This window comes from Engystomops pustulosus, chromosome 4, assembly GCF_040894005.1.
Source record: "Engystomops pustulosus chromosome 4, aEngPut4.maternal, whole genome shotgun sequence".
Lineage (NCBI taxonomy): Eukaryota > Metazoa > Chordata > Amphibia > Anura > Leptodactylidae > Engystomops > Engystomops pustulosus.
In genome coordinates this window covers 120,681,595-120,706,915 of record NC_092414.1, presented here as the reverse complement: position 1 = coordinate 120,706,915, position 25,321 = coordinate 120,681,595, and the positions used below count along the sequence as shown (strand labels likewise).

General features: G+C 39.3%; 1 protein-coding gene across 1 annotated transcript in view; it reads right to left on the bottom strand.

The window, feature by feature from the left end:
* Nucleotides 1-6,854: 6,854 nt before the first annotated feature.
* Nucleotides 6,855-25,321, bottom strand: part of GNAI1 (G protein subunit alpha i1) — a 35,082-nt gene continuing 16,615 nt past the window's right edge. Inside the window, exons 2-9 of the mRNA XM_072147254.1 lie at nucleotides 22,155-22,197; nucleotides 21,927-22,068; nucleotides 19,160-19,317; nucleotides 14,784-14,912; nucleotides 11,137-11,266; nucleotides 9,006-9,159; nucleotides 8,692-8,898; nucleotides 6,855-8,141 (exon numbers count right to left, since the gene is read on the bottom strand). Coding sequence (XP_072003355.1) covers nucleotides 8,708-8,898; nucleotides 9,006-9,159; nucleotides 11,137-11,266; nucleotides 14,784-14,912; nucleotides 19,160-19,317; nucleotides 21,927-22,068; nucleotides 22,155-22,197 — 947 coding nt within the window. The 3' untranslated portion in view covers nucleotides 6,855-8,141; nucleotides 8,692-8,707. The remainder of the gene's footprint in view (nucleotides 8,142-8,691; nucleotides 8,899-9,005; nucleotides 9,160-11,136; nucleotides 11,267-14,783; nucleotides 14,913-19,159; nucleotides 19,318-21,926; nucleotides 22,069-22,154; nucleotides 22,198-25,321) is intronic.

Genomic DNA, 25,321 nt, shown 5'->3' with positions numbered 1-25,321 from the left:
CTGAAAGTCAGAATATTTCCAATTGCCCACAGCTCGCCTTTAAAATATTCATGAGCACTGGTGAAATGAAAGCTGAGCTATGATTGGTTGCCATGGGCAATTGGAAATATTCTGACTTTCAGACTGCTTGATAAATCTGCCCCAGTGACTGTGCTAATCATCTTATATTTGTTATCCATGGCCTTCCTTCTAAAATCAACTTTTACAATTATGCTAATGTGCCAGAAGGGCTACCCTAGTCTCTCTGTGATTGGGCTTTACAGGGGTGGTAGAGTTCCTTGCTTTGGTCATGCAGCTTGCTTTTAGGGCTGGAGTATGAAACGATAATTTAGATTCTCAAAAAAAAAAAAACTTTGACATGTTGATGTCGTTCCCAGTACTTTTACTTTAGATCTAAAATTAAACTTCAAGGAGGCACATTCTGCAAACACAGTGTAGGATCAAAAAGCAATCATCGGTGTTTCATATAAATTCTTACCTACATGTATGAGAGAAATAACATTATTGTAGTAGTCGGTTTCTGAATAAGTAAACAACTGCTGCATATACTCGTGCGAACACATTTTTAAGTAAAAAAAAAAACAAAAACATTTATTTACACATAGGAGGAAATGAATAGTGCATTGGTGTACGATAAAGGCCACAACCCCCAGGGTCTACATTACGAGACATGTTTTAAAAAAGTATGCAGGCAGGAATGCCCCTTGCCCAAGGACCCACAACATCCGCATGGCAAAGTCGCGATAATAATCGCTAATTATTTCGGTGCACTAGAATTTGCAATAATTTCAGTGCCTTTATGCCAGAAACTTGTGTAGAAGCACTGATAATTCTTCCCCATAGACTGTATGATGGTGATATTTCCAGGTCTGAACACTATCCTGTATGATGCCACAGCTCCATATTGTGAGGATTGTAAAGACTCCCAGCACAGTATGTAGCCAAGACATTGGGAGTCCTCTTTAGCTCAGGACATACAATATCATATGGTCCGCACTTCTTGGAAGCCTGTCTGTACTTTACATTTTTAGCATGATAGGTTGCCTTTAAAGAGTGAATATTTTCTTCTTGTAATAAACCTTGTAGAATATAAAATTAGTTGAAGGGTAAAGGGAAGAAAGAACATGACAGAAATACAATCTGGTCACTGATACATAACAGATGTTCTATTTTTCACATCATCTATGCAGGAAAAGAGTAATAAGTGTCAAACTGACTGATAACAGGAAGCACAAGATTAAGAAAAAAATGTAACATTTAATTCAAATTTAAAAGTATATATCCAAGCGAGAATAGCAGAGCGCACATTTGAGGAACATCTCCTTACCCTGAGGGGTGGGGGAAACTACATTTTAAATCTAATAATAGCGTTGTTTCGCTCTAATGACATCTTGTATCGCTTGTTCTAGTCATGTTGCTTCCTTTAAGAAATACTATGAGGTGCAATAAATAACCATAGTAAATCAATATTATGAATATTCTGAACCTTCATATATTCCAGTCCTTGAGAGTGGCTGTTGTCTCTTCCTTTGTTGTGTGTACTAAAGTACATGTCGATTCACAGCTGCGTAAAAATATCAGTTTTACATGCCTAACTGATTGTTTACAAGGAAACATTGAGTCTCCTAGGACGGTTTCTATGTATCTTAGATCTCCAAAGGGAGTAGGTTCCTTTAATCATGTTATTTTGCATATGTAATTTCAGAAAACAACTGTGCATTTACAGAGCAGCTGAATACACTGTGCAAATTTCATACACACGTAGGCTACTAGTAGATGACAGAATGCAGCAATGACGTCTAGGTTTGGAGTAGCAGAAAGATTCTTTATAATAAAGATGACATCCAGCTGATACTTCAATTTAGACAGGAATTTCCAACCATCTAAGGTATATTTATTTGGTAGACCATTCTCAGGGGAAAAAAAGGTTAGGATCATTAGATCAGAAGGGATCCGAATAAGTTATCAGCCTTAGGGTACATTCACAAGAACGTGCCTACGGCCAGGCCTCACCTCACCCCTCTCCATAGCGGGGCGCAGGGTCAGTGCCGTAAAACTAAAATACAGGACATGTCCTATATTTTGCCATCCACTGTCACTTTACGGTAAGACTAAGTGTGCTAACCGCAAGCTAACCGTTTGTGTGAACGTACCAGTACATTTACAATTGGAAACGTTAACAACATAACCCATACACATTACAGCAGTAGTTCCCAACCATTTTTCCCCCCAGGGACCAGTAGAGCAATTATAATAATAATTCCTTTATTTATATAGTGCACAGATTATGCAGCGCTGCACAGAGCTTGCCAAATCAGTCCCTGTCTAACCTACCAGTATGTTTTGGAGTGTGGGAGGAAACCAGAGGACTCAGAGAAAACCCAAGCAAACATGGAGAGAACATACAAACTCTTGGTAGATGTTGACCTGGATGGCACTTGAACCCTGGACCCCAGCACTGCTGGCTGTAGTGCTAACCACTGTGCTGCCCAATAGTACATGTTAATTTTACTGGGAACCAAGATCTAAATGGGTCAACAGTGACACACTGTTATGGAGGGATGAATAGTGATGGTGAGATTGGTGCGGCTGCTTGAGGTGTAACAGGAGGAGCAGGTGGTGACTGAAGCAGTAGTGTTGGTTCCTGGCCATAGGGATTCTACTCACAAAAGCAGGATTGGCCACTGGCTGGAGACTTGCAGACAGCGATTTTTCTTCTCGCACCTCCCACTGCTGCTCCTGCCTCATCCTGCTCTGAGATTAAATGAATAGACCGGTCTTTGGGAAATTCTGCATTACAGGACACGTGTGGGAGATGGTGGGCACACTCACCCTCCAGTATTCTGCTAGCTGTGAATTGTGAGAATAGATATTATGAAAAGAGGTTAGAATCCGATTCTGAATATGGTTTCCAAATACTTTTGCAAAATAATATATTATATCTTGTTACAATAAGGAGTTGCTCTCAGGAGGAGTCTGTAAACAGTACATCTCCCCAACAAAAAGATCATAGTAGAAAAGGTTGGTAATAGATGTAGGGAACCTGTCAATAAGAACAGGCTCCATAAACCTTACTTGCCCCCGTGCCTTTGTTGAAAAGTGCAGTGAAGAGGTCCTAGCTTAAATCTGATTCAAGTAAAATCATTTCCCAAAGGGTGTGTGAAATGGTGAGAAGAACTTCAGTGTTCTACACAGTGCTCACTGCTAAATACACCATGCAGCGAGAGGGACAGCATTCATGCAAGGACAAGAAGTAGACAGGGAGAGGACTTCCCGTCACCTCTGTGTCTATATACATCTCACCCTGAGCACTCAGTCAAAAAGAGGTGTGGTTCACTGGCAGCATTTTCATAGCAGTAATTTTAGGTAAAGCTGCCTCTATTCTAGGTGTAGAGGATATCCTCTTGCCTTGTCCATAGGTCTAGGTTTAAAAAAAAATCTTTGGTCTGCAACAGGTTAGACTGCATTGTTGCATCTACATGTATATTTATACAAAGTACATATGGCAGTATATAAAGCAGAAAAACATGAGAAACTTAAACTATTGGACAAGCTGCCAGAGAAAGAGAAATGAAAATGATGAGAAAAGACAAAAATAATGGCTTATTGCTCAATGGTTTAAGTTCCTTATCCTATGTTGCTTTATATGTTGTAAGAATATTAGAGGGAATTACTCATGCCTTGAACTGCAGTTTTCTGCTGTACATAACATGAAAAAGCCTAAATTCTATTAAATTTGTCTGGCTTTTGAACCCTACATGACACTTTTTTTAAATGGTGCACTAATTTACTACAGTCTAGGCTTGGGATACAGGTACAGAACATAGCTGACATCTTCACCAGGACAGACATGATGTAGATTTTATTTGAGTACACGATCTTAGTAATTCTGTTGTGCCAGGTTGGGAAAAGTGATGCACCCGTCTAAATTTACCCCTTGTATCATGACAATCTAGTTAAATCTAAAAACAGAAAATGAGAATTAGACTCACAGTAATTTGGTTTCCGTAAACCCACCATGACAGCCCCACCTGGAGGTTGCTCCTATTACCTGCAGGGACAGGAAGTCGAGAGTACATTTCCCTCCTGAGCAACCCCACATCAGTGCCTTCCAAATAACACCAGTAAAAGGTTGCAAATTTTATATCCCATCACCATATTAATATAAGAAAAAGTAGATGAGGGATGAATCGGGGGCTGTCATGGTGAACTTACAGAAACTGAATTACCGGTGAGGGATCACCGCCTGGAGAATCTTCCCACCGAAGGACAATTCTCCTGGAGATACATTCTCCTGGTCACTTGACATATCTGTTGAAGAGTCACCTCTCTTCCTTATGCCCAGGTTGAGTGGGCTTCAGACTAGGAGTATGTTCAGGTCAATGTTTCATTTCTTGGAGAACGCATCCAGTCCAGCGGTCTCATCTCTAGGGTCTAGAGAACAGAAATTTTTCATCTTTGTATTCCTTCAAGATGCAAATAAATCCACATTTTCCAGGATTTCAAAATCTTAATGTTATCGGATGGTAAATTTCTGGGTTCAGGGCCCATTCGTGGGGTTCCACTCAAGTTATCCACTTTCCTGTTTTCTGTACCTTTCGAGTATATGGCTGGAAGGTATAAGATATGTAAAAGATATGCAACAAGTGTCCTGTTGTCTGACATTATCTGGATGTGTCTATTCCTTATCCTGTATGTAGATTGTCGGACCACTTTCCAAACAGCTTTCAATTCCCTGAAATTCAATGATGTGTCTCTGGTACTCGGTTACCATTGGCCCTGCAGGAGTGCTCCCCAACCTGAAAGGCTGGCATCTGTGCGCAAGACTACATCCAGATTGGGTTCCCAAAATACCCCTCTGAGGAGTTTTTCCATCTTCTTCCACCAGGTCAGATCTCTTTTTGCTTTGTAAGGGATGAAGGTTTTTAACTCTAAATGTAAATGGCTCGTCCCATACTGACAGAATCTGAGCTTGAAGAGATCTGGTATGACTCCATCTCTGGTATGGCACCATCTTACGCTTTGAATGCAGGATGTCAGAGACCCTAGTAGACTCATTGCTGAGGGAATGGTGCAGATCTTCTTTATTGGAAAAGATTCTAAGTGAAGAATTAGCGTCTGTTTATGGGGGTAAAAAGGAACATTGTTTTTCTGAATCCAGAATAACCCCTAGGAATTTTGCTTAAAAATAGGTCAGACTTCTACTCTACTCTAAAACACTTAATAATCACACTCGTCTAGAATACTCCCTACTTATCGGTCTCTCCTCTACAATCTATTCTCAATGCAGCAGCTAGGCTCGTCTTTCAGACTAAACACTACACGGGTGCCTCCAGTCTGTGCCTGTCACTTCACTGGTTGCCAGTCTCCTTTCATATACAGTTTAAATTAATAACCCTCATCTACAAAGCTCTTCATAATGCTGCACCCCCCTACCACTCTTTTCTTAGTCTATCGTCCAACCCGTGCTCTTCGATTTGCCAGTGATCTTAGATTATTCTCTTCCTAAATCCAAACTTCCCCTGCATGTCTCCAGAGCTGCACCAATTCTCTGGAATACCCTACCCCGGTCTATCAGACTAATACCCAACCCCCAATGCTTCAAATGTTCTCTTAAAACTCATTTATTTAATCAGACTTTTCACACTCGCTAGCTGCATGCAACTTTATCTCTTTATTAACCAATTCTGTGTAATCCCAGTCTGTTATCCAGAAAATGCTTTTCTGCAGTCCCACTGACTTTGTATATAATATGGTGGCTGATGGCTCGTTCAAGCAGCAGCATTTTTATTCCATCCCCTTATAAAAAAAAAAAAAAAATGGCTGGACCATTATACAAACTCTTATACCTCTTGTCACCCCCTCATCCTCAGACTGTAAAGCTCTTGCAAGCAGGGCCCTCACTCCTATTTGTTTCATTTGACTTCTTATTCTGTTATGTCTTATTATACTTGTATATGTCCCCCAGAATTTGTAATGCGCTATGGATTTGAATGGTGCTATATAAAAGAGTATTATTAATGAGCAAAAAAAAAAACATTAACAGTGAAAAATTTAAAGGGGCTGAATACTTTCTTTACCCACACTGTGGGGGAGATTTATCATACGCCAGCGTATGATGGTGGCCACACCCCCCCCTTGTTGCCGGATAGATAGAAAGGCTTATGCCTATCAATGTATCGGGTGGTCGACGGGGCCGGCGGACAGAATTACACCAGGTTGGACGTGGCATAGTTTTGCGTAAAAACCAGCGAACAAAAGTGACGCAGACATTGCAGAACGCTGAATCGTGAATACGCCACCTCCAAGCCATGTGGGTGTAGAGGGGCGCGGTGGCCAGTGGAGCGGGCGAGCATGGGGCGTTCCTGTCCCCTCCACCGACTGCCCCACAGATATTTCCTTCTTCACATCTGCTGTCATGGGATGCTGATACAGTAGATTTTGAGAACACTGCATATTGTTAGGGCCAGATCAAAAAAAAATTTCTTTAGCTTAATATTAACAAAACTGTACTTTTACTACAAAACTGTAGTTCACGTAAAATGGTACAACATTTCTTATATCATATTCTTAATATTAAACACTTAACAGATCAGATCTAAAATCTGAAAAACTGCAAGGTTTATTGGGATGCATTAGCAACATGGTTTACATGGGAACTGATTAACAACGTTTTACAAAGCTGTGTTCTATTATATACATTGTGATGTTTTTTTGTCAGTACATTGTTACACAAATGTCTCAGGTTGTCTGCCAAATACTTTATTTAAATAAAAATTAAAAATAATAAATCATTCAAGGCACAAATTCAGCTGTAACCTTAGTAATTATGAAATCATCAAGAATTCATTCCGTATAGTGAAGTACAAAAACTTTAATGAAGGTAACAACGAGTACAATTCATGTTCTTTTTTACATGTTCTGGACAACACAAAAAAAAAAAAGTTACTTGTGAATTCTGGGTAAATATGAGGCAACACAACTTTCATGGATTAATTGTGAAGTCAACCCACAGTGAGGTAAGGGGAAAGATCTTATGAAAAAGTGGTCCAACGGGATTTCTTAGTGAGAGTAACCACATGAAATTAGAATGGCTAGAATGGTGGAGGAATATTTCACCTCTAAGGAAAAAAAAAAATATCACAAGTTTTCGGAATATCTTAATTTCCAGTGGGGAGGCTACAACATAATACCACCCAAGAGGTTGAGGGAATGATAGGACTGTAAGACAAAAAGTGAAAAATAAGGCAACTACAAAGACAGCATCACAAAGCTGAACATCAAAATGGCATAAATGGAGCATCATCGGCTGCACATTGCAATGGAAAAGCTGAGGTGTTCTAAAATGTAGCACATACGTGGAATTTATTTACTGCCAGACTAACTCATCTATACAAAGTACTGCCATGGTCTGCATGCCACGTACATACATGGTTCCTCCAACAAGAATTAGGTAATAACTCCCAAAATGTTTGTCTGCATTTCAGCAGCCCACAAAATGTTTTGGACAAACATCTGGAAAAATTTATTTACAAATAAAAGATTTGTTTCTTAAATGTATAAAAAAATGCAGTTTTGGCACCACCTGTAAGGCAATGCACAAGAGAACTATTACATAATAAAAATGCACAGTGAAGGCTCAGGATGATTCTGTGTTACATGCCCCGGGATTGTGCATCTGTAAGGTGTCCAGATTTCATTCTGCTTCTTATATATATTTATATCTTACAGGCTTGCAAGGAAACATTGCAGAACACAGAATAAGGCAGCATGCATGCTTAAGGAGGGGAGGGGGGAAATATACATTATTTCTTTAAATAACCTAAACAGGCGAGAAAAAATGTCCTCTAACTGCATTTCATAAAACAGAGGATTTTTAGGTTTTTTTAACAATTCAAATTATTAAAATATTCTGTTCAATGTCTGTACAAATAACATTCCTACAATTACAGTATACATACAATCAAGATACCTTCTCCATTGTGTGGCCTAGTAAATAGCAGTTACTTCTGAAAATTTACAAGACATGAACATAAATAAAGCTAATAAAACTGGCAAAGTACAGTACTGGTCCGCCGTTCATTGAGTCTTAAATCACTCCAAAAGCCATCAAGCTATAACAGGGTGAAGTCAAATGCAATCTACAGGAAAGAGAGTAGATATAATCATTGTTAGACTTGGAAAATGCCAGGATTTATTACATACTGAAATTATTTGTTAACTTTAAGTGGCTCTAGTAGCACTTTTTTTGTGCAGTAAAGTGGGCTTATAGGATTTTTTTCATTTAGCCGATAGGGAATGTTTTATTTTGGCAAAAAAGTGACGCCCTACAGCCTGTGTTACATGGTGAGGGGAAAAAAAAAAAGTAAAAATAACCAATATGCTGCAATGTACTGGCCCAAATCAACACAATATTAGCTGAACAAACCATATGATCTATCATACTGTACTATCCGGTCCAGATAAACAGTAAGCTGCGCCAGGATCACATTTGCAATGGCAGCTCAGGTGACCGACACTTGATCTAACAAGTTCCTACTATTACAATTCAGATCTATACCAAAAAAAGAGGACATTTTTCTCTTTTTTTAATAAGGAATTCTGCCTGTTTATATTGAATAGACAAATGCTGAATAGTGGAGCAATATTTTGCATGGTTGGGTCTACCTGTTAAACATCGAATCCTCTTACCATATAATGACATGTTTTAGAAAAGGCCACAGTCTTTGAGATTGTTTTTTATGATGACATCTGTCACTGCATCAAATACAAACTGCACGTTCTTGGTATCTGTCGCACATGTGAAGTGGGTGTAGATTTCTTTTGTATCCTTTCTTTTGTTGAGGTCTTCAAATTGACACTGAATATATGCAGCAGCTTCCTCATACGTATTTGAACCTGTAAAAAAGGGGCAATAACACCACATTTAAAGGTGAACAAAGGAATGAGGGATCTTTTAGTATTTTACCTGGATTAGATTGATTTTGAGGGCGAAAGAGACGCACCTGCATATTCCGGGTAGCAAATTGTAAGCGGACTCCTCTTGATTTTCTCTTCAAACAGATCTTTCTTGTTTAGAAAAAGGATAATAGAGGTATCTGTGAACCACTTGTTATTGCAGATGCTGTCGAATAATTTCATACTTTCGTGCATGCGGTTCTAAACAAGAAAAAATAAATTGCAGATCAGAAACCAGGAGACAAAAGGTGGTGCAGGCAAAAAAGTATTTTCCTGAGCCGTAGAAATGTAACATTACAGGGCCTTGTAACCATGAATAACTTCAGTTACTAATAAACTTCTCATTCTAGCCCTCAAAGAACAAAATGCACGTGATGTAGTGCAAAATAGAAGTATTGCAAGTCAACTCTACCCTCCCCAATAGAGCTGAAGTGCAATACCAGAGCAAGGTGTGGCACCATCTAACCCTGCAAAACTACAAGCAGCCAAGAAGAAATCCCAAGGATCTCTTCAGATTTGTGAAATACAGTTCAAGTGTCTTTTAGAAACCTAAGATGTTAATTTGCTGGTGTTCCTGTCAGACATTAATAGGGAAATCATCTAGCATACAAATATGAAGTTGTTAAGGAGAAAAACTATTGGACAAGCTTAGAAGTCCACTAGGCCCTACATCTATGACATGGAGCTTTGAGGATGAGGGATTGAAGCACAAGTTTACACTGAAGTAAAAAAGGTCACAAAAATGCTTCTGACCACATGCATCCTTACAAATTCATGGGCTGCTCTTCAACGTGTAACTTTCAAATCAGCGGCAAGCAAGAACCCCAAGTCAACTAGATGGTTAATTCAGGCCAAGGACCACAGGTGGCAATAAAAAAAATCTCCATCTTATGTATCAAAGGCTGCATTCACACAAATGTATGAAAACGGACATATATACGGGTAGCATACGGCCCCATTCAGTTCAATGGGCAAGAGGGCCATCCATGTACATGGCTTTATTGCCCAACGTACGCGAGCCATATAAAAATATAGAGCCTGTCCTATTTTCTCATGCATTTCTGTTTTGTATGCCCCATGTAATTCTATGGGAACTTATAAAATACAGGTTGCGTACGGTTGTGCACTATATTCTTCTGTATATATACGTAAAGTATTTAGAAATAGTTAGCTATCCATCGTTTGCCAGCCCATAGCATTTTATACAGATACGGTATGGATACAGAGACATAAGGATAAAAAAAAAGTCACTTATACAGGATTCATACACTGGGGAATACAGGGCTGGAGAAACCATATGTTCATGTGACTGCAGCCTTATAGAGATCTGATGACAATCACTCATCGGGATGAACAGAAAATTCCTGTGTAGTCTCTCCTACAACCTTACATTGATGAACAAGTACCTGTGTTGTGTGAACTCATCCTTAAAGGGGTAATCCCATCTGGGCTTTTACATTTAATTAAATTCATTTGCCTTATGTAAACATTTCTTCAATTGGATGTTAATAAAAAAAATTGTTCCTGTGTGAAGATAATTTCTCATAAATATAGTCATGTTGTCCCTTAGAAACCAGATCAGCTTCCTCGGATACGGCCACGTCACACTCTGGCAGCGGTGGCCAGATGCACTACTGAGCCCTGCCTGACCACCTGGCTTCAGCAATCATTACCAGAGGACGGACGCGGGAGATGCAGTAACTCCCAGACATTTCATATACATAAACAATTTGTTTCTTTGTGCAATCACTCCAGCAGAGCTGGTCGTATCCGGGGAAGCCATCTCGTTTCTAAGGGACAACACGACTACATTTATGAGAAATTATCTTCACACAGGAACATTTTTTTTTAATAACATCCAATTGAAGAAATGTTTATATATGGAAGATTAATGAAACTGAATGTGAATGCCCAGACAAGAATAGCCCTTTAAAGTATGTTAACTGCATAATTTCCTCTACAAGAAAAGCCTGCATTCTGCTTGAATACATACATAGCTGGATGTGTTACAGCTCACAATTCAAGTTTTTCAATCAAAAAAAGGGACATATCAGGGATTACTAAAAATATTAATCAAAAGCCAACTGAAGGCAGCTGAAAAGTATGAGGCAAAACTCCCAGCACATACTTTTAGACATGTTGATACTATTGACTGCCCTTTTAAACCTTCACACTTACCATCTCTTCATCTTCAGCGAGGACCAAATCGTAATCGCTCAAAGCCACACAGAAAATGATTGCAGTTACTCCCTCAAAGCAATGAATCCACTTTTTTCTTTCAGATCTTTGGCCGCCGACATCAAACATCCTGAAATAAACGCAATGAAAAAAGGATCAGTGTAGTCATCGCTAAATGTGCCAATGAATCTGAGCTTTGAAGTTTTTAAAAACAAAAATAATTTTGTTAATTCCTCAAAAGTTTTCCAAAAATCACATGTCTATTTTACATCTATGTTACACAATGAAAAAGGCAGTGTTTTCCACATACCATCAAGGAGGGTTTCATACTACAGACTAGATCTTTGATGTGGACACGTCAGTGTGAATGCCAAGTCTAAATTAAAGAGCTCACTGTCATTCTGAATATTTACAATCAAATGGGATTGTTGCATTGCACATATTTTATTTACAGGAGGATGTTCTACACATTACAAATGGGTTTGTTGCCTTACAAGTACTTTCAGTATCTGTTAACTAAAATGTGGCAAATAGTGCTTTCAATAAAACATAAGAAAGCGCAGTAGCTAAATTAGAGAACCCTGGCCACTTTCTTCTAAAAATAGTGCCAAACCCAGTCCCTTTCACTTCAGTGGAGCTCAGCTATGATACCAATTACATCACATGGACCTGTAATTCCTTGGTTTTTTTTTAAACAGAATCCCAGTCTTTCGGCTGAGACATTCTAGTACAACCCAAGAGCATACACCTAAAAGTATATCATCTAGTACAGGCTGTTTTCGGTACTGATGAGATGTCCACGTCAAATAGGAAATATTTCACTTAAAATCCTAAAGGATTAATATGGAGACTATGCTAAAATTACCATCCTAAAAGGCAGGAATAAAAGTAATGAAACAAAACATACTTAGATATTGGAGATTAGTCTGGGAAAGAAAGAAAGAAAACAATGAAATGTAAAACAAAAAAAAAAACAAAAAAAAAACAACAACTAAAAACGCATGCATACAAACGTTTGTACTTTTATGGAAACAGCAAGGTACCTCTGGTACTGGCATTATATAGGATTTTTTGGTTATCTTCGAAGGTTTGTACTTCTCTGGGGCCTTATGTATTCTTTGTATACTGTGAGTGACTGTTTTTCATCCTACGCCCTCCTTTGCAATTAACTGTTCAAGTATCTATAATAAGGAATTTTGTATATCTGTATGTTGACTATACCATACATAAAATGTGCTGAAAAACCCTTACTTGGCTTATACTCGAGTCTATGAAAAAAACCCTCTAATCACCTTTCCAGCACACCCCGGCAGGTCCTCTTCAGTCTTCTGAAGCTTCAGCTCTGTCTTCGGGTCCCTGCTCATCGCACACACCATGACGACTGCAGCTTGCCGACATCATAGTGTATGCGCCACTATCGGCACACACTATGATGTCAACACGCGGCTGACGTCATGGCATATGTGAAGGCAGCGTACAGGGACCCGGATAGGGATCTTCAGATGAAGACATGTGGGGATGTCGGGAAGGTGAGTTTTTTTTTTTTTTTAATAGGCTGGGCATAGGGGGTTGCTGGCCATACACTAGGAGGGAGCAGCTATTTACTAGGGGGGCATGTGCTGGCTGGCTATATACTGTGTTTAGGCTGTGACCAATGCATTTCCCGCCATATACTTATACTTGAGTCAAAAGGTTTTCCCAGTTTGTGTTAAAATTAGGTGCCTCAGCTTATACTCGAGTGTACATGGTATAATAAAAATGACCTTTATAATTTGTGTGAGAACCATTTTTTCTAGGTGTATAATATTAATGAAAATTTTTTGGCCTGCATTTGGCCTGTAATTCTTAATGGGCATCTTTGTAGGTTTCTACGGACTGAACACTTTTTGTGCAGGAGGCCATAAACTATTGTAAGTAGTTATAAAACGTGTAGCTTCCAAGCCACGGGAACATATGAGATGCCTCTTTTCAAGTTGACAAGATACAGCAGATTGAATAACAGAATTTCTTCTATCTGGTGCTGGAATACTCAAGGGATCCATCTACATACTGTATTACGCATTTGAACTAATCAAAATATATTTTTAGTAGGCAATTTCACTTGGGCATTTCTGGCTTTAATCCTCCACACAGATTACAGCCTGCTGTGTTTCTTAATGCAGATTTTACTTTCCCGTCTCAAAAATGTTGCTGTCTTGTGAGGTTGAGTGTTCCATGATGACATTTTATCACATCCAGTCACCTTATAACACGTTCAAATGTGTATGTGTATGTGACAGCAAATAGAGCTACATGCCAGATTACATGCAACTGCAGGCTGGCAAAGGACATTCAATCAAAGTGTGAGATTTATGAAACTTCCAATTACAATTTTTGTTGTACTAGTCCTGAATGTCTAAAATCCTAAAAAGGGTTGCCAAATTTCGCCAAATAATTGATTTTGTTTGTGTAAAGAAAAAGGTGTTCATTCTTCCAATATACTTTTTAAATCAATTACGTAGATCTCTGCTTTGTCATTTAACAGAAAGCTTCATTGTTTACATCCTGTGAATAGAAATCTTTCCATGTCACATGAAGTCACACAGTTCTACAGATTGTTATACCCCTGGCCGTATGACGTCACACAGGTGCACCGCTCGTTAGTATCACACAGATCCGATTACTCTCTGTGATACTAGTGAGCTCCTGTGTCCCTTACATTACATGCTCATGGGCTGGTGTGCATAGAAGCTTTCTATAGAAAGACAGCAAGCAGAGATCTAGAAAATGAAATGATACAGAAAGAATATTGGAAAATTGTATTTATTTTATTTTTACATTAAACAAGCAATGTCAATTATTTTCAAAAATTGGACAAACATTTTAATAAATACGATGCATGGCATTTCATTTTTTTGCCGCAAATTTCGACAGTTGGTGATCTACCTTTTAAAAAAATGTTACAGAATGATTCTTATTAGCATTACTCCACACTAGATCATAACATAGTTTTAACTTGTGTCATGTAAACGGCATCATCAGGTGAAAGCAGTGGTTCTACCAGTTACTGCAGTATAAGTTTAGTTATTGAAGGTGTCCTGCACAACTTGTAAAGTCAGGGACACTTCAATAAAGATACAGAATGCACTTGAGAGCGCTGATCTGGATCTTACTGGTAATAGACAAACTGGTCCGCAAACAATTGAGAACACATAAAATCTGCTTGTACTTTGGACAGATGATCTGCAATAAAGCTCACATTTCATAAAAGCAAAACAAGGCACCATTGTCAGCTTAAAAAATAACCCTAGAAATGCTAACATTCTTTACATTGTTACTGACATGGATGTAGTTTCGCTCTTCCCAAACACTAAAATACAGGGGGAGATTTATCATGACGTGGAGGAGGCATAAGGGGGAGTAAAGTCGCAATTGCTGACCATGTGACTTCACCCCCCCCCCCTTCCCCATACGGTTTTTACTAGGGGGATGCTAACAAAACGATGGCATATTCTAGTAAAATGTCGTCCCCAATATGTGGGAAAACCCTTGTAGTAATAGGCCAGGTAAATGCAGCGGGCATAGGTTATAGATGTAATAGAAAACGTATAGTCCTTCAGATGGATTTGTATTATCTGAAGGGCATTCTTAAAAAGATATAGGCTTACTTGAAATGCAGATCTTTGAAGGTAAAATGTGTTTCCACTATGCCAGTAGTCTTCACTCTGGTCCTGAGGACGTCCTGCTGAGTTGGAATGTAACTGCTCTGTGCTATCCTATCCAAGTCATTGAGATAACTGGAGGCAAAACAGAAAAGAAGTCTTTTAATGCACAAATAGCAGTGGGTTACTTATTCCCAAAGCCACGGAAACACAACAGCTCCACCACATACCCAAACCGGTGTGACGGAAGTGTGCAACATACTTTTATATACATTCATATACAAAATATATTTACAGTAAATATTTATTGATGTGGAATATTTTATTGAAAATCATATGAGAAAAGGGTCAAGTTCCACTTGAGGTTACCATTTCCAAATCAGAAAGTGACAGGATATGATATAATTTAGAATGATACCATGTAATGGATGCAATGAATTTCACAACATATTACTGCAAGAAAGACTACAAAACAATCATGAATAAACATTTTTTTGACAAATACAGTACATTATAAAGAAATGCATTCTGCAGGAAGAGCTCTTGATACCTTTAGTAACCTGACAACAAACTTGGGCTACCGTGTGCATGTGTTAAGGGTTCCATTAGGATCATCCATCATAAGCAAATAAGACCAGCACACCCAACCCCAGAGTCTAATACAGCAAGGCTCCCACAATGCAGGCGCAGTATGGCACCAGTATATAAAGCAGGCCGGACACAAAGTTATAAGGGTTATGGGTGGCAGCTAGGTAGATTTTTACCCCTGGAGATAAAAGGCAAGAGAAGTCTGCAGTTAATCTCAGTGCAGACATATAATGGTAGTCCATTATATGTGTGAGGCCAGCGTGTATTCACATATGTTTGCCCAAGATGTAAAATATCAGCAGACAATGCTGCCAAACCAATGTTCCTATTCTTGTATCAATCAAACATTCACATAGATAAAGGCTACGAATATTATAATAAATGGCATGAAGAAAGCATTTGCACAAGACATAACAAGGGCTTTGTTCGCTTCCTTCCAGAGATGGTCTTCAACATTGTTCACATATTTCTTGCACTTATTTATAGAAGTGAAAATGCATCATGAAGCAGTCATAGGAATAATATGGTGACAGAAATAAAGCAGTGGGTGGACAGAATTACTAGAGCTATATAAAGCTGCCTCTGACTTCACTCCGCTTTGTTTTTTCCTACATCATATTGGTGGACTCCTTAAAGATTACACAGAGCTGGTATGTCACGTTCAGAGCTAAGTGGTTTTCTAATAAAGCCACTGTGGAAGCCAGCTCACCCGTTCTGCGAGTGTGCCGACAGATGTGTTCATCAGCCTGCCAACTCTAAAGACTAGCTACTAACCCGACCATAATATCTGGCTTCTCCTAGAAGAGTGCCTCCCACTTACAGAAAACACATGTGAAAACGTATAGCAAAGGAAAAATGGAGCTTATTTGCTTTAGGACCTTCTTGCATATCAGTTTCCATCAGTTTTCTTTAAAATTCAAATCAGCTTTATAATATATAATAATAAATATTTTAAACTACATATTCTTTTTAAACAGCCCAGGTTTACCGATGGTTTGTTCGTTTGAGCTGATTTGGGTAGCAGCCTTTACACATTGGACAAGACGGAGGTGCACAACCTTTTGCTGTCTGAGGGATGCAGTGTCATACCGCTACGCTTCAGGGGGCTGCACTATTAACCAAAACCATAGATGCACCAAAAGCCACAGTACAGCCCCCCAAGAAACAACTAGTGCATAGTACTGCATTAATAAGTAACAAACCCCAGAGCAGACTACAATACAGTGCACAAACCAGACTATAATAACAAACTGAAAATATAACTATTATAATACTGCCCCTCCGTGTACAATAATATAACTGCTATAATACTGGCCCCCAATGTACAAGAATATAACTACTATAATACTGCCCCCCGAAGTACAAGAATACAACTGCTATAATACTGCCCCCCAATGTACAAGAATACAACTGCTATAATACTGCCCCCTATGTACAAGAATACAACTACTATAATACTGCCCCCTATGTACAAGAATACAACTACTATAATACTGCCCCCTATGTACAAGAATATAACTACTATAATACTGCCCCCTATGTACAAGAATATAACTACTATAATACTGCCCCCTATGTACAAGAATATAACTACTATAATACTGCCCCCTATGTACAGGAATATAACTACTATAATACTGCCCCCATTTACAAGATTATAACTACCATCATACTTCTGCCCCCCTATGTACGAGTATACTGTAAACAAGTGTACTATATACAAGTAGAAAAGTAACTGTATATTTTGTCATGAAGATTAACAGGGTTGTCCAGGATCAGAAATTTTATGGGCCCCAAGTGGTGTAAAAAAATAAATCAGATTCACCTCATTCCCAGCACCGCCAGCCTCTGGCATATAGAAGCACACTCCTGTTACAGCTGCAGCCTGTATTAGGGGAGCCCTGCCAACAGAGGTCACGCAGGAAGGTGCCAAACTGCTCCAAGGCAAAAACCAAAGTGTAGATTCTCTCTTATTTTTACATCACTGGTGGGCTAAAAGAAATTCTGATCCAATTGTGAATATTCCTACAGGGCCTAAAACAGTCACCAACCTGTAAAGCAGGACAGAGACAGGATAACAGTGATGTCCTATATTCTGGGTGATTTAGTATGACACAGTAATATGTCATTTCATAAATGATCTGTGAGAAAATCACATGTAAAGAGAGTCATGCTAGGATGTCCTCTCCTGGCCTAATGTCCTATAGTCCAGTTACATCATCATCATCCTCATCCTCAGTCCGGTAGTCAGCAGCTGAAGGTATCTTATGAAGACTTGCTTGTCTTTTGTGACACTATTGAACTCAGGAAAGGTCAGTTCAGGCCAACCCTCAAAGAATTTTTATGCAGAATTCAAGAAACATTGAGGCCCTTTTTAATTTTTTTTATTTTTCACTCCACACATTCAAAAATCCATAACTTTTTTATTTTTCCATGTAGAGAGATGTGTGGTTGCTTGTTTACTGCATAACAAATTGCACTTCATATTGACTATTTAATATTTCATGCCAGGGTACTGGGAAGCGGAAAAAAAAAATTCCAAATGCTGTAAAAATAGTGAAAAACATGTTTGCGCCGTATTCTTGCGGGCTTGGATTTTATGTCTTTCACTGTGCGCCCAAATGAACGGTCTACTTTATTCTTACAGCCGGTGCGATCATGGGGATACCAAATTTATATTAGGATTTATAATGTTTTCATACATTTAGAAAAGATTAAAACCTGGAAGAAAAACAATTCTTCATTTGGCCAGCTTCTGGCGCTAATTACTTTTTCATACTACGGTGCAGGTAAATGTTGGTGGTGTAAAACTTAAATATAAAAAAAAACCTTTTTTTTGCCATTTCTTAGATTTTTTTGCACTGTAATCCAAATGACTCATTGTAACAAATCTGCCTCAGATCTGCAGAAGACTGGCAATCGGATCCAGGGTAGTGGCACGTTTGCCAGAGTCATTTATGGGGTTTACAATATGCAAAAAACGCCTACCTTGTATGGAGAGGGCCCTGAGCCCTCTCCATACACTGCAGCCGGCAGGTGACGTAATACTACGTCTCATGTCGGTAAGGGGATAAAAAGTCAATATGTCATAAAGAGAAACAATTGTCAGGTATTTACTCGTCATAGTATATATACACGCAGTCCCCGGGTTACGGACAAGATAGGGTCTGTAGGTTTGTTCTTAAGTTGAATTTGTATGCAAGTCGGAACTGTATATTTTATAATTGTAGCCCCAGCCAGAATTTTTTTGGTCGCTGTGACAATTGGATTTTAAAAATGTTGGGTTGTCATAAGAACCAGGATTAACACTAAAGCTTCATTACAGACACCTGTGATAACTGTTACAGCTGATTATTGTAGCCTAGGGCTAAAGTACAGTAAATTACTAATATCCAGTGATCCGTTTGTAACTAGGGGTTGTCTGTAAGTTGGGTGTTTTTAAGTAGGGGACCACCTGTACCCTTATATATACACTATATATATATACACACTATATACTTGGAACAAATGATTCTCAGTAAGAGAAGAACCTAGCATTCCGCTTTACATTCACTGTACATATTTGCACAAAACAAAATGTTAAAATGCATTAATAAATAATACATATATTATAGGATGTTGGCAAGTTCATGGCTGTTGTGTACTGTTTGTGTGGAAGGTTATGTGTACACAACACAGACAAATGGGGTCAAATTTGCAATCCCCTGTCTAGACCAGATATCTGTACACAATGTACTTTTTAAGAATGTGAGAGATAATAAAATGGAGCTTGTTAGTGGGAAATATCTACTCACTAGGCTGCAGAGTCATTAAGTTGGTATTCTCTCGATCTGTTAAAACAGGCCTGTACTCCACCGTCTTTCCACAAACGCTTGATGACTCCGGCCAGCTCAGCCGTCATAAAACCTTCCTCTGCAGCTCCGGCTAATACAAAGAGCTGACGTGCATCGTCCTGTGTACAGAGAAAGCAGGATATTTATGGGTCATTGGAGATTTACAAGAAACAGATATTAACATGGACTTTACTATGATTTTTTTTTTGTGTTAAAGAAACCCTCTAATTCACAATAACAAGTAATATTCCAAATTCCCTTTTGATTCTTCCCAGACTACTCTGGACACAGTATGCCAGAAGGACACTGCCATGTTCTGTAACAGACAACCACAGGGCAGACAGAAGTCCGAGAGGGATGAAGGGAACTGGAACCCACAGAAAGCATTTTTATTGTGAACTAGGACACTATGTTAATCTACATCATCTTAGTCTTCAATGAAATGGGGAGAATTATGAAAAACTGGAAACACTTGGAAGCCAAACAGACCTTAAAGTGCATCTTTCTTGAGACACAACAGGCATTTATGAGATAAGTAGGTACAAAGCTACTTGAGCTCACAGCTCCCTAAAGCTTGGTAGGGATGCTTAATATTCAGCAAAAAATTAGTGACTAATGAAACATGCAGTCAGATGGTCTCTTAGTCTCAAGTACTGTGATAAAGTGGCCAACCTCTTTCACTGCTGCACTTTGTGGTGAGAATGTGTTTTGGAAAAACTTATTTGCTTTTATCTAGTGGGATTAACTAATCTGACCTGAAAGCAAGTACGTAGGAAAAACAATCTCTGAAATCAGAGTGATGTAGACTAAATTACTTTTCAGCTATAAAATAGCCGAGATACATTGTGATAGAAAATACAAACAGTAGCTTCTGATAAGCACATTGCAAGGAATTTGCACTCCAAATATCAAAAAACACTAAAGAATTTAAAAAACTGATGTTTATGAAATTGACTATGCTGCAGCATAAAAAAACCCTAGTCCTTAAATGTTAAAAAGCTTTCATGGCGGTGTTAGGATTAAACGTTATGGAACTAGTGCGAATAAAGCCCACACTGACAACTAACAAAGACCATTAACAGAAGGAACAATTCTTTTCCATTTATTGGATAATTGGCCTTTAACCACTGCACGCACAAAAATGGTATAATACGTAGTGGCAAGTGCAGCTTTAGTGCGCTATGATATACTATAAGGTCGGGGTGATCACACAGGCTTAGAACCAGAGCCTATGGTTTCAGAGCAGGACCAGGCATACACTGGAAACGGGCTCCTGCCGCAGCAGCCACGGTCAGCACACTCACTGATCACTGCCATCTAGCGCCTTAAACGTTGTGCTAAGTACTTTCTGCAGCGCCCTAAGAAGATCTATAACTCTACCCCCCTGCATCAGCACCCTCAGTGCCAAGCTCGGAGGACACCAATGCGTTGCTATAACAGTCTGGGACCAACTGAAGGCCCCCCCCCCCATGTCAGCAACAGTTAACCCTGCCAGAGGCAGCACCTAATATTCCTAAAATAAAAAAAAAAATAAATAAATACTGTTTGCTGAACGTCCTGATCTATACTGTGCTCTATTATTAGCCTGTGGAAACTCGCCCGAATATCAGGACAATCACATGGATTGCATGCAACATACAGTTTAGGAATCCTTGCATTATACTGAAATATGATGCAAGGATTTCCCATCTGCTGGCTGGACTTTGGCTTGAAGCAGAGATCACTAGAGCCAGAGGAACTTTCAACAGCAAGGGGGTAGAATAGCAGTGCTGAATGTGTGTTCGGTTAGGTGATATAGTAGAGCTGATTGTATCATTTGAGTCTTATACCCAGGGTCGGCTCCAGGTTTCAATAGGCCCCTGGGCGACAGTCTCAGTAGGCCCCTTTTGCAGTGAACTCATGTGGCGGCATTAAGATTTCAGTTCTGCTCCCTAAAGTATTTCCTAGTTTATCATACCAAATAGAACCCCTATGGATTCATTAGATCCAGCCCCCCTCAACCCCATGGATCCCTTATGTACAGTTTGCCCGGATATGCCCAGTGCTGGCGCCGGCCCTGCTTTTATCCATCTCATGACTCTGATCCGTACGTCTTTCTCTAGGTGTCAGACATTAGTAGAATCTTCAGAGGCCAAATAAAAGTGAAGCTAAACCCTATACCATGATACTCTAAGCACACAGCATCTCACACACAAGCATAACACACATGAATCAAGGGTCTACTCAGCTTGTGCCTGCCCATACAGCTGCATCTTATAGTGAGCAGATATGCAGTGATAAGAGCAAAAGCTGCAAAAAAAAAAAAAAAAAAAAAAAAAAAAAAAAACACTGAGTAAAATTGCAACCAAGGGGTTAAAAGTTATGGTTTTAACATAATGGTGTTAACATAACTAGGGGATCAGGATTTGAGAACTGTCGTTCACAGGCAAACCACTTTAAGTTAGGTTTAAATGGCAATAACACAAGTTGGAAAAAGCTGGCACAGTACATTGCAGTACAATGCAGAGACATTACAGCCTATTTTGCACTTTTTCTTCCTTTCTGCTGGTAGACAAAAGTGTGAAAGAAAAACAAACACTTTGTTCCACATGTAAAGATAGTGGATTTAAAAAAGAAACTAAAGTGCAAGTAGACATTTAGGGCATCTTATATTTTGCAAGATGACTTGATCCTCCAACTGATATTCTTGATAACGGACAGACATAAATCCCACGTTAGGAACACTCACTGCTCTTGTAGGGTCTCCAAAGTCTATCTTCAATCTGCCCATGGCTCTAATAATGGCAATGATGGACTGGATGGTGTTACTGTATACCACAGCTTTGTACTGTTTGCATTCCTCTTCTGAGTAACCTGCTTCATGGATAATCCTAAAGCAGAAGAATCAGGTCAGTTATACGTAGCGAAAGCCACATACAGATAGTATAGTATTAGGTCAGAATGTAGTCATACTTACTTCATCTGTTTGACAATTGTGCTTTTTCCAGATTCTCCAGCACCTAATAAAACACAATAAAATAATTACAATATAGAAGGTTAACCCCTTAACGACTTGGCCTTTTTTAGTTTTTTCACTTCCATTTTTCACTCACCAACTTCAAAAATCTATCACTTTTTTAATTTTTCCACATAAAGAGTGGTGTGATGGCTTATTTTCTGCGTAACAAATTGCACTTCATAGTGACGGTATTTAATATTCCACGGCGTGTACTGGGAAGCGGGACAAAATTTCCAAATGCAGTGAAAATGGTGAAAAACCACATTTGCGACGTTTTCTTGTGGGCTTGGATTTTACAGCTTTCACTATGCGCCGCAAATGACATGTCTACTTTATTCTTTGGGTCGGTGCGATCACGGGGATAACAAATTTGTATAGGTTTTATAATGTTTTCATACATTTAAAAAAATTAAAACCTCCTGTATAAATTTTTTTTTTTTATTTTGCCATCTTCTGGCGCCAATAACTTTTTCATACTTTGGTGTACGGAGCTGTGGGTAGTGTCATTTTTTTGCTAAATTTGATGGCGTTTTCATTGCTATAATTTTTGGGACTGTGCGACCTTTTGATCACTTTTTATTATTTTTTTTAGATTTTTCAAAATGGCAAAAGAATGCCATTTTCGACTTTGGACGCTATTTTCTGATCGGGCATTTTCAGACGCTGCGATACCTAATGTGTTTATGATTTTTACTGTTTATTTATATCAGTTCTAGGGAAGGGGGGGTGATTTGGTAGTCTGATTTGGTAACCCTAGGTAGTCTGATTCATCCTATCATATACTGCCATACTACAGTATGGCAGTATATGTGGATTTTACTCCTCATTCATTACAATGCATGGGTTAAAATGCATGGGTTAAAATGAAGCACATTGTAATGCATGGGGTAAAACGAAGTAGCCTCGGGTATTCGTAACACCCGAGGCTACCATGGCGACGGATCGCCATGCGGCGCAATCTCTTTGAAGCCGCCGGTAAGCAACATGCAGCAAAGACTATCCGGCTATGGAGAGGGCTCGGCCCGCGAGCCCTCTCCATGCACCGGGACCCGGTAGTACGGCGCGCGTCGGGAAGGGGTTAAAGAGCAACTTACATTTTAGTGTCTGCATTCATGGCCATTGTGATCAAAATCTAACCACACAAAAAGGTAAAGGCTTTTCAATGAGAGACCACCATTACCACCAGCAGAGGCTACTGGGGCGTGGAGATGCCTTTGCTTCCGCTGCCCAGAGAGGCTACCTCTGCCTGAAATTAGCATATTAGTTAAACTTTAGTATTCTAGGATTAGCTAAAGAAAGTTTAGAATGTAAGTGGCACCCTACCATCAGATCTACTCTTAATAGGTAGATTTCTGATAGTATATTTTCTTGAACAATGAAAATCTGCATAGATTTACCTTAAATTTGTGTTTTTGGGTATAGCTCAACTAGGATATTAGTTAAAGTGTCTTCCTAAAATGCATCACTCACAATGCACTGCAGATAATTGTTACTAGAAAAAGTATTATGCAATGTCTGCCGCATTACACAACAGGTGAAGCAATGCATAGACACATACATACATGTAATAGGCTATTTATACACCTAATAATACCTGTACAAGTAGGAAACCCCAATATGATACAATATAGTTCAGGACTGCACTCAGGACTGACAGCTAAACTGGTTACACAGCAGGATATGAAGTCAGCAATAATGAGAGGGGACATCCAGACTTGTCCATACCCACTTACGGATTGCTCATTGTTGGGAGCACACAAATGCACACGGTATGTCCACAAAATAAGCAGGTTAACAAGAACGTACCGAGTATTATCCTCAAGGTTTATTCATTGGCTCAACACCAGCTGCATTAAAACATTTAAAAGTATGAACGAGATTCAAAAAGAGGTTTGCGTTTTTACTTTTTCTCCTTAGCAGTGTCTTACATGGCAGTTGCAATATGAGCACGCTGAAGTTAGACATAATATTATCTAAATATAATCGAAATCATTAACAATCTCAGTCTTCCACTTTTTTGGTTTCAAAACAGAAGAAATAAAAAAAAGCATTTATTATTATTATTATTTACTACTACTATTATTAAAGGCTGAACGGATGAGCGTCGTACATGAAGCAGGAGGCGAGGTATCTGGAATAACAATCATGGGTAGAAATGACCGGAAGCGATGTCCGTGTTCGGCTGTGTCTCTGATGCACCAACCTAGCACTATTCCTGGTCAATCTTGCTCATAACAAAAGCCGTAAAGCAAAGACAGACATAAGCATCAACTTTCCGTTAAAGACCAGTCACCAGAATTTTACGCCCAAAACAAATTAGCATACTTGACTCTATATATACTTTTCTCCCAGGCTGTCAGTGAAGCATACCCCCTTATTTTAACAGACAGCTTTGGGTCTCTTCACATCTCTAGCATTGCCCTTTCTCATCGTTTCTGATTGACAAGTCTCACTGCTAGGTCATGCTGCTGCCTGGAACTAGTATTTATGGATCATCTGCCAATATTCAACTTTAGACATATAAAGCTCTGTTTACTTAAAGGGAACCTACCACCACGAATCTACTTATAAAGGTAGAATGGGTGGTAGGTGCATGTATGGGACGTGATGATAGCCCTTTTTAGAGCTAATCCTCACGTCCCCGCTATCTTTTTAAAATCTTTATTGCTCCAATATGTAAATTTTCTAAAGAGGCTACTGGGGCGTGGAGTAGCCGGACATGAGGCTACACATTGTGGCTACTCCATGCCCAAGTAGCCTCTTTGTTCCTCCTACCTTGACATCTTGATCCCTCGTCCAAGAAGCCGGAGTTCTGCACATGCGCAGCAGCTTCGGAGCAGTGGCCGCGCAGACGTGGGCCTGTGTTCCGCGCACGCGCAGAACGTTGGCTTCTCGGACAAGAGCGTGCCGTTACGAGGAGCTGTGCGCCGAAGATGGCAGGGTAGGAGGAATAAAGAGGCTACTGGCGTGTGGGGTAGATGGAACGTGTAGCCACATGTCCGGCTGCTCCAGTTGCCTCTTTAGAAAATGTACTTATTACGGCAATAAAGATTTTAAAAAGATAGTGGGGGCGTGAGGATTAGCTCTAAAAATTGCTATCCTCACGTCCAATACATGCACCTATC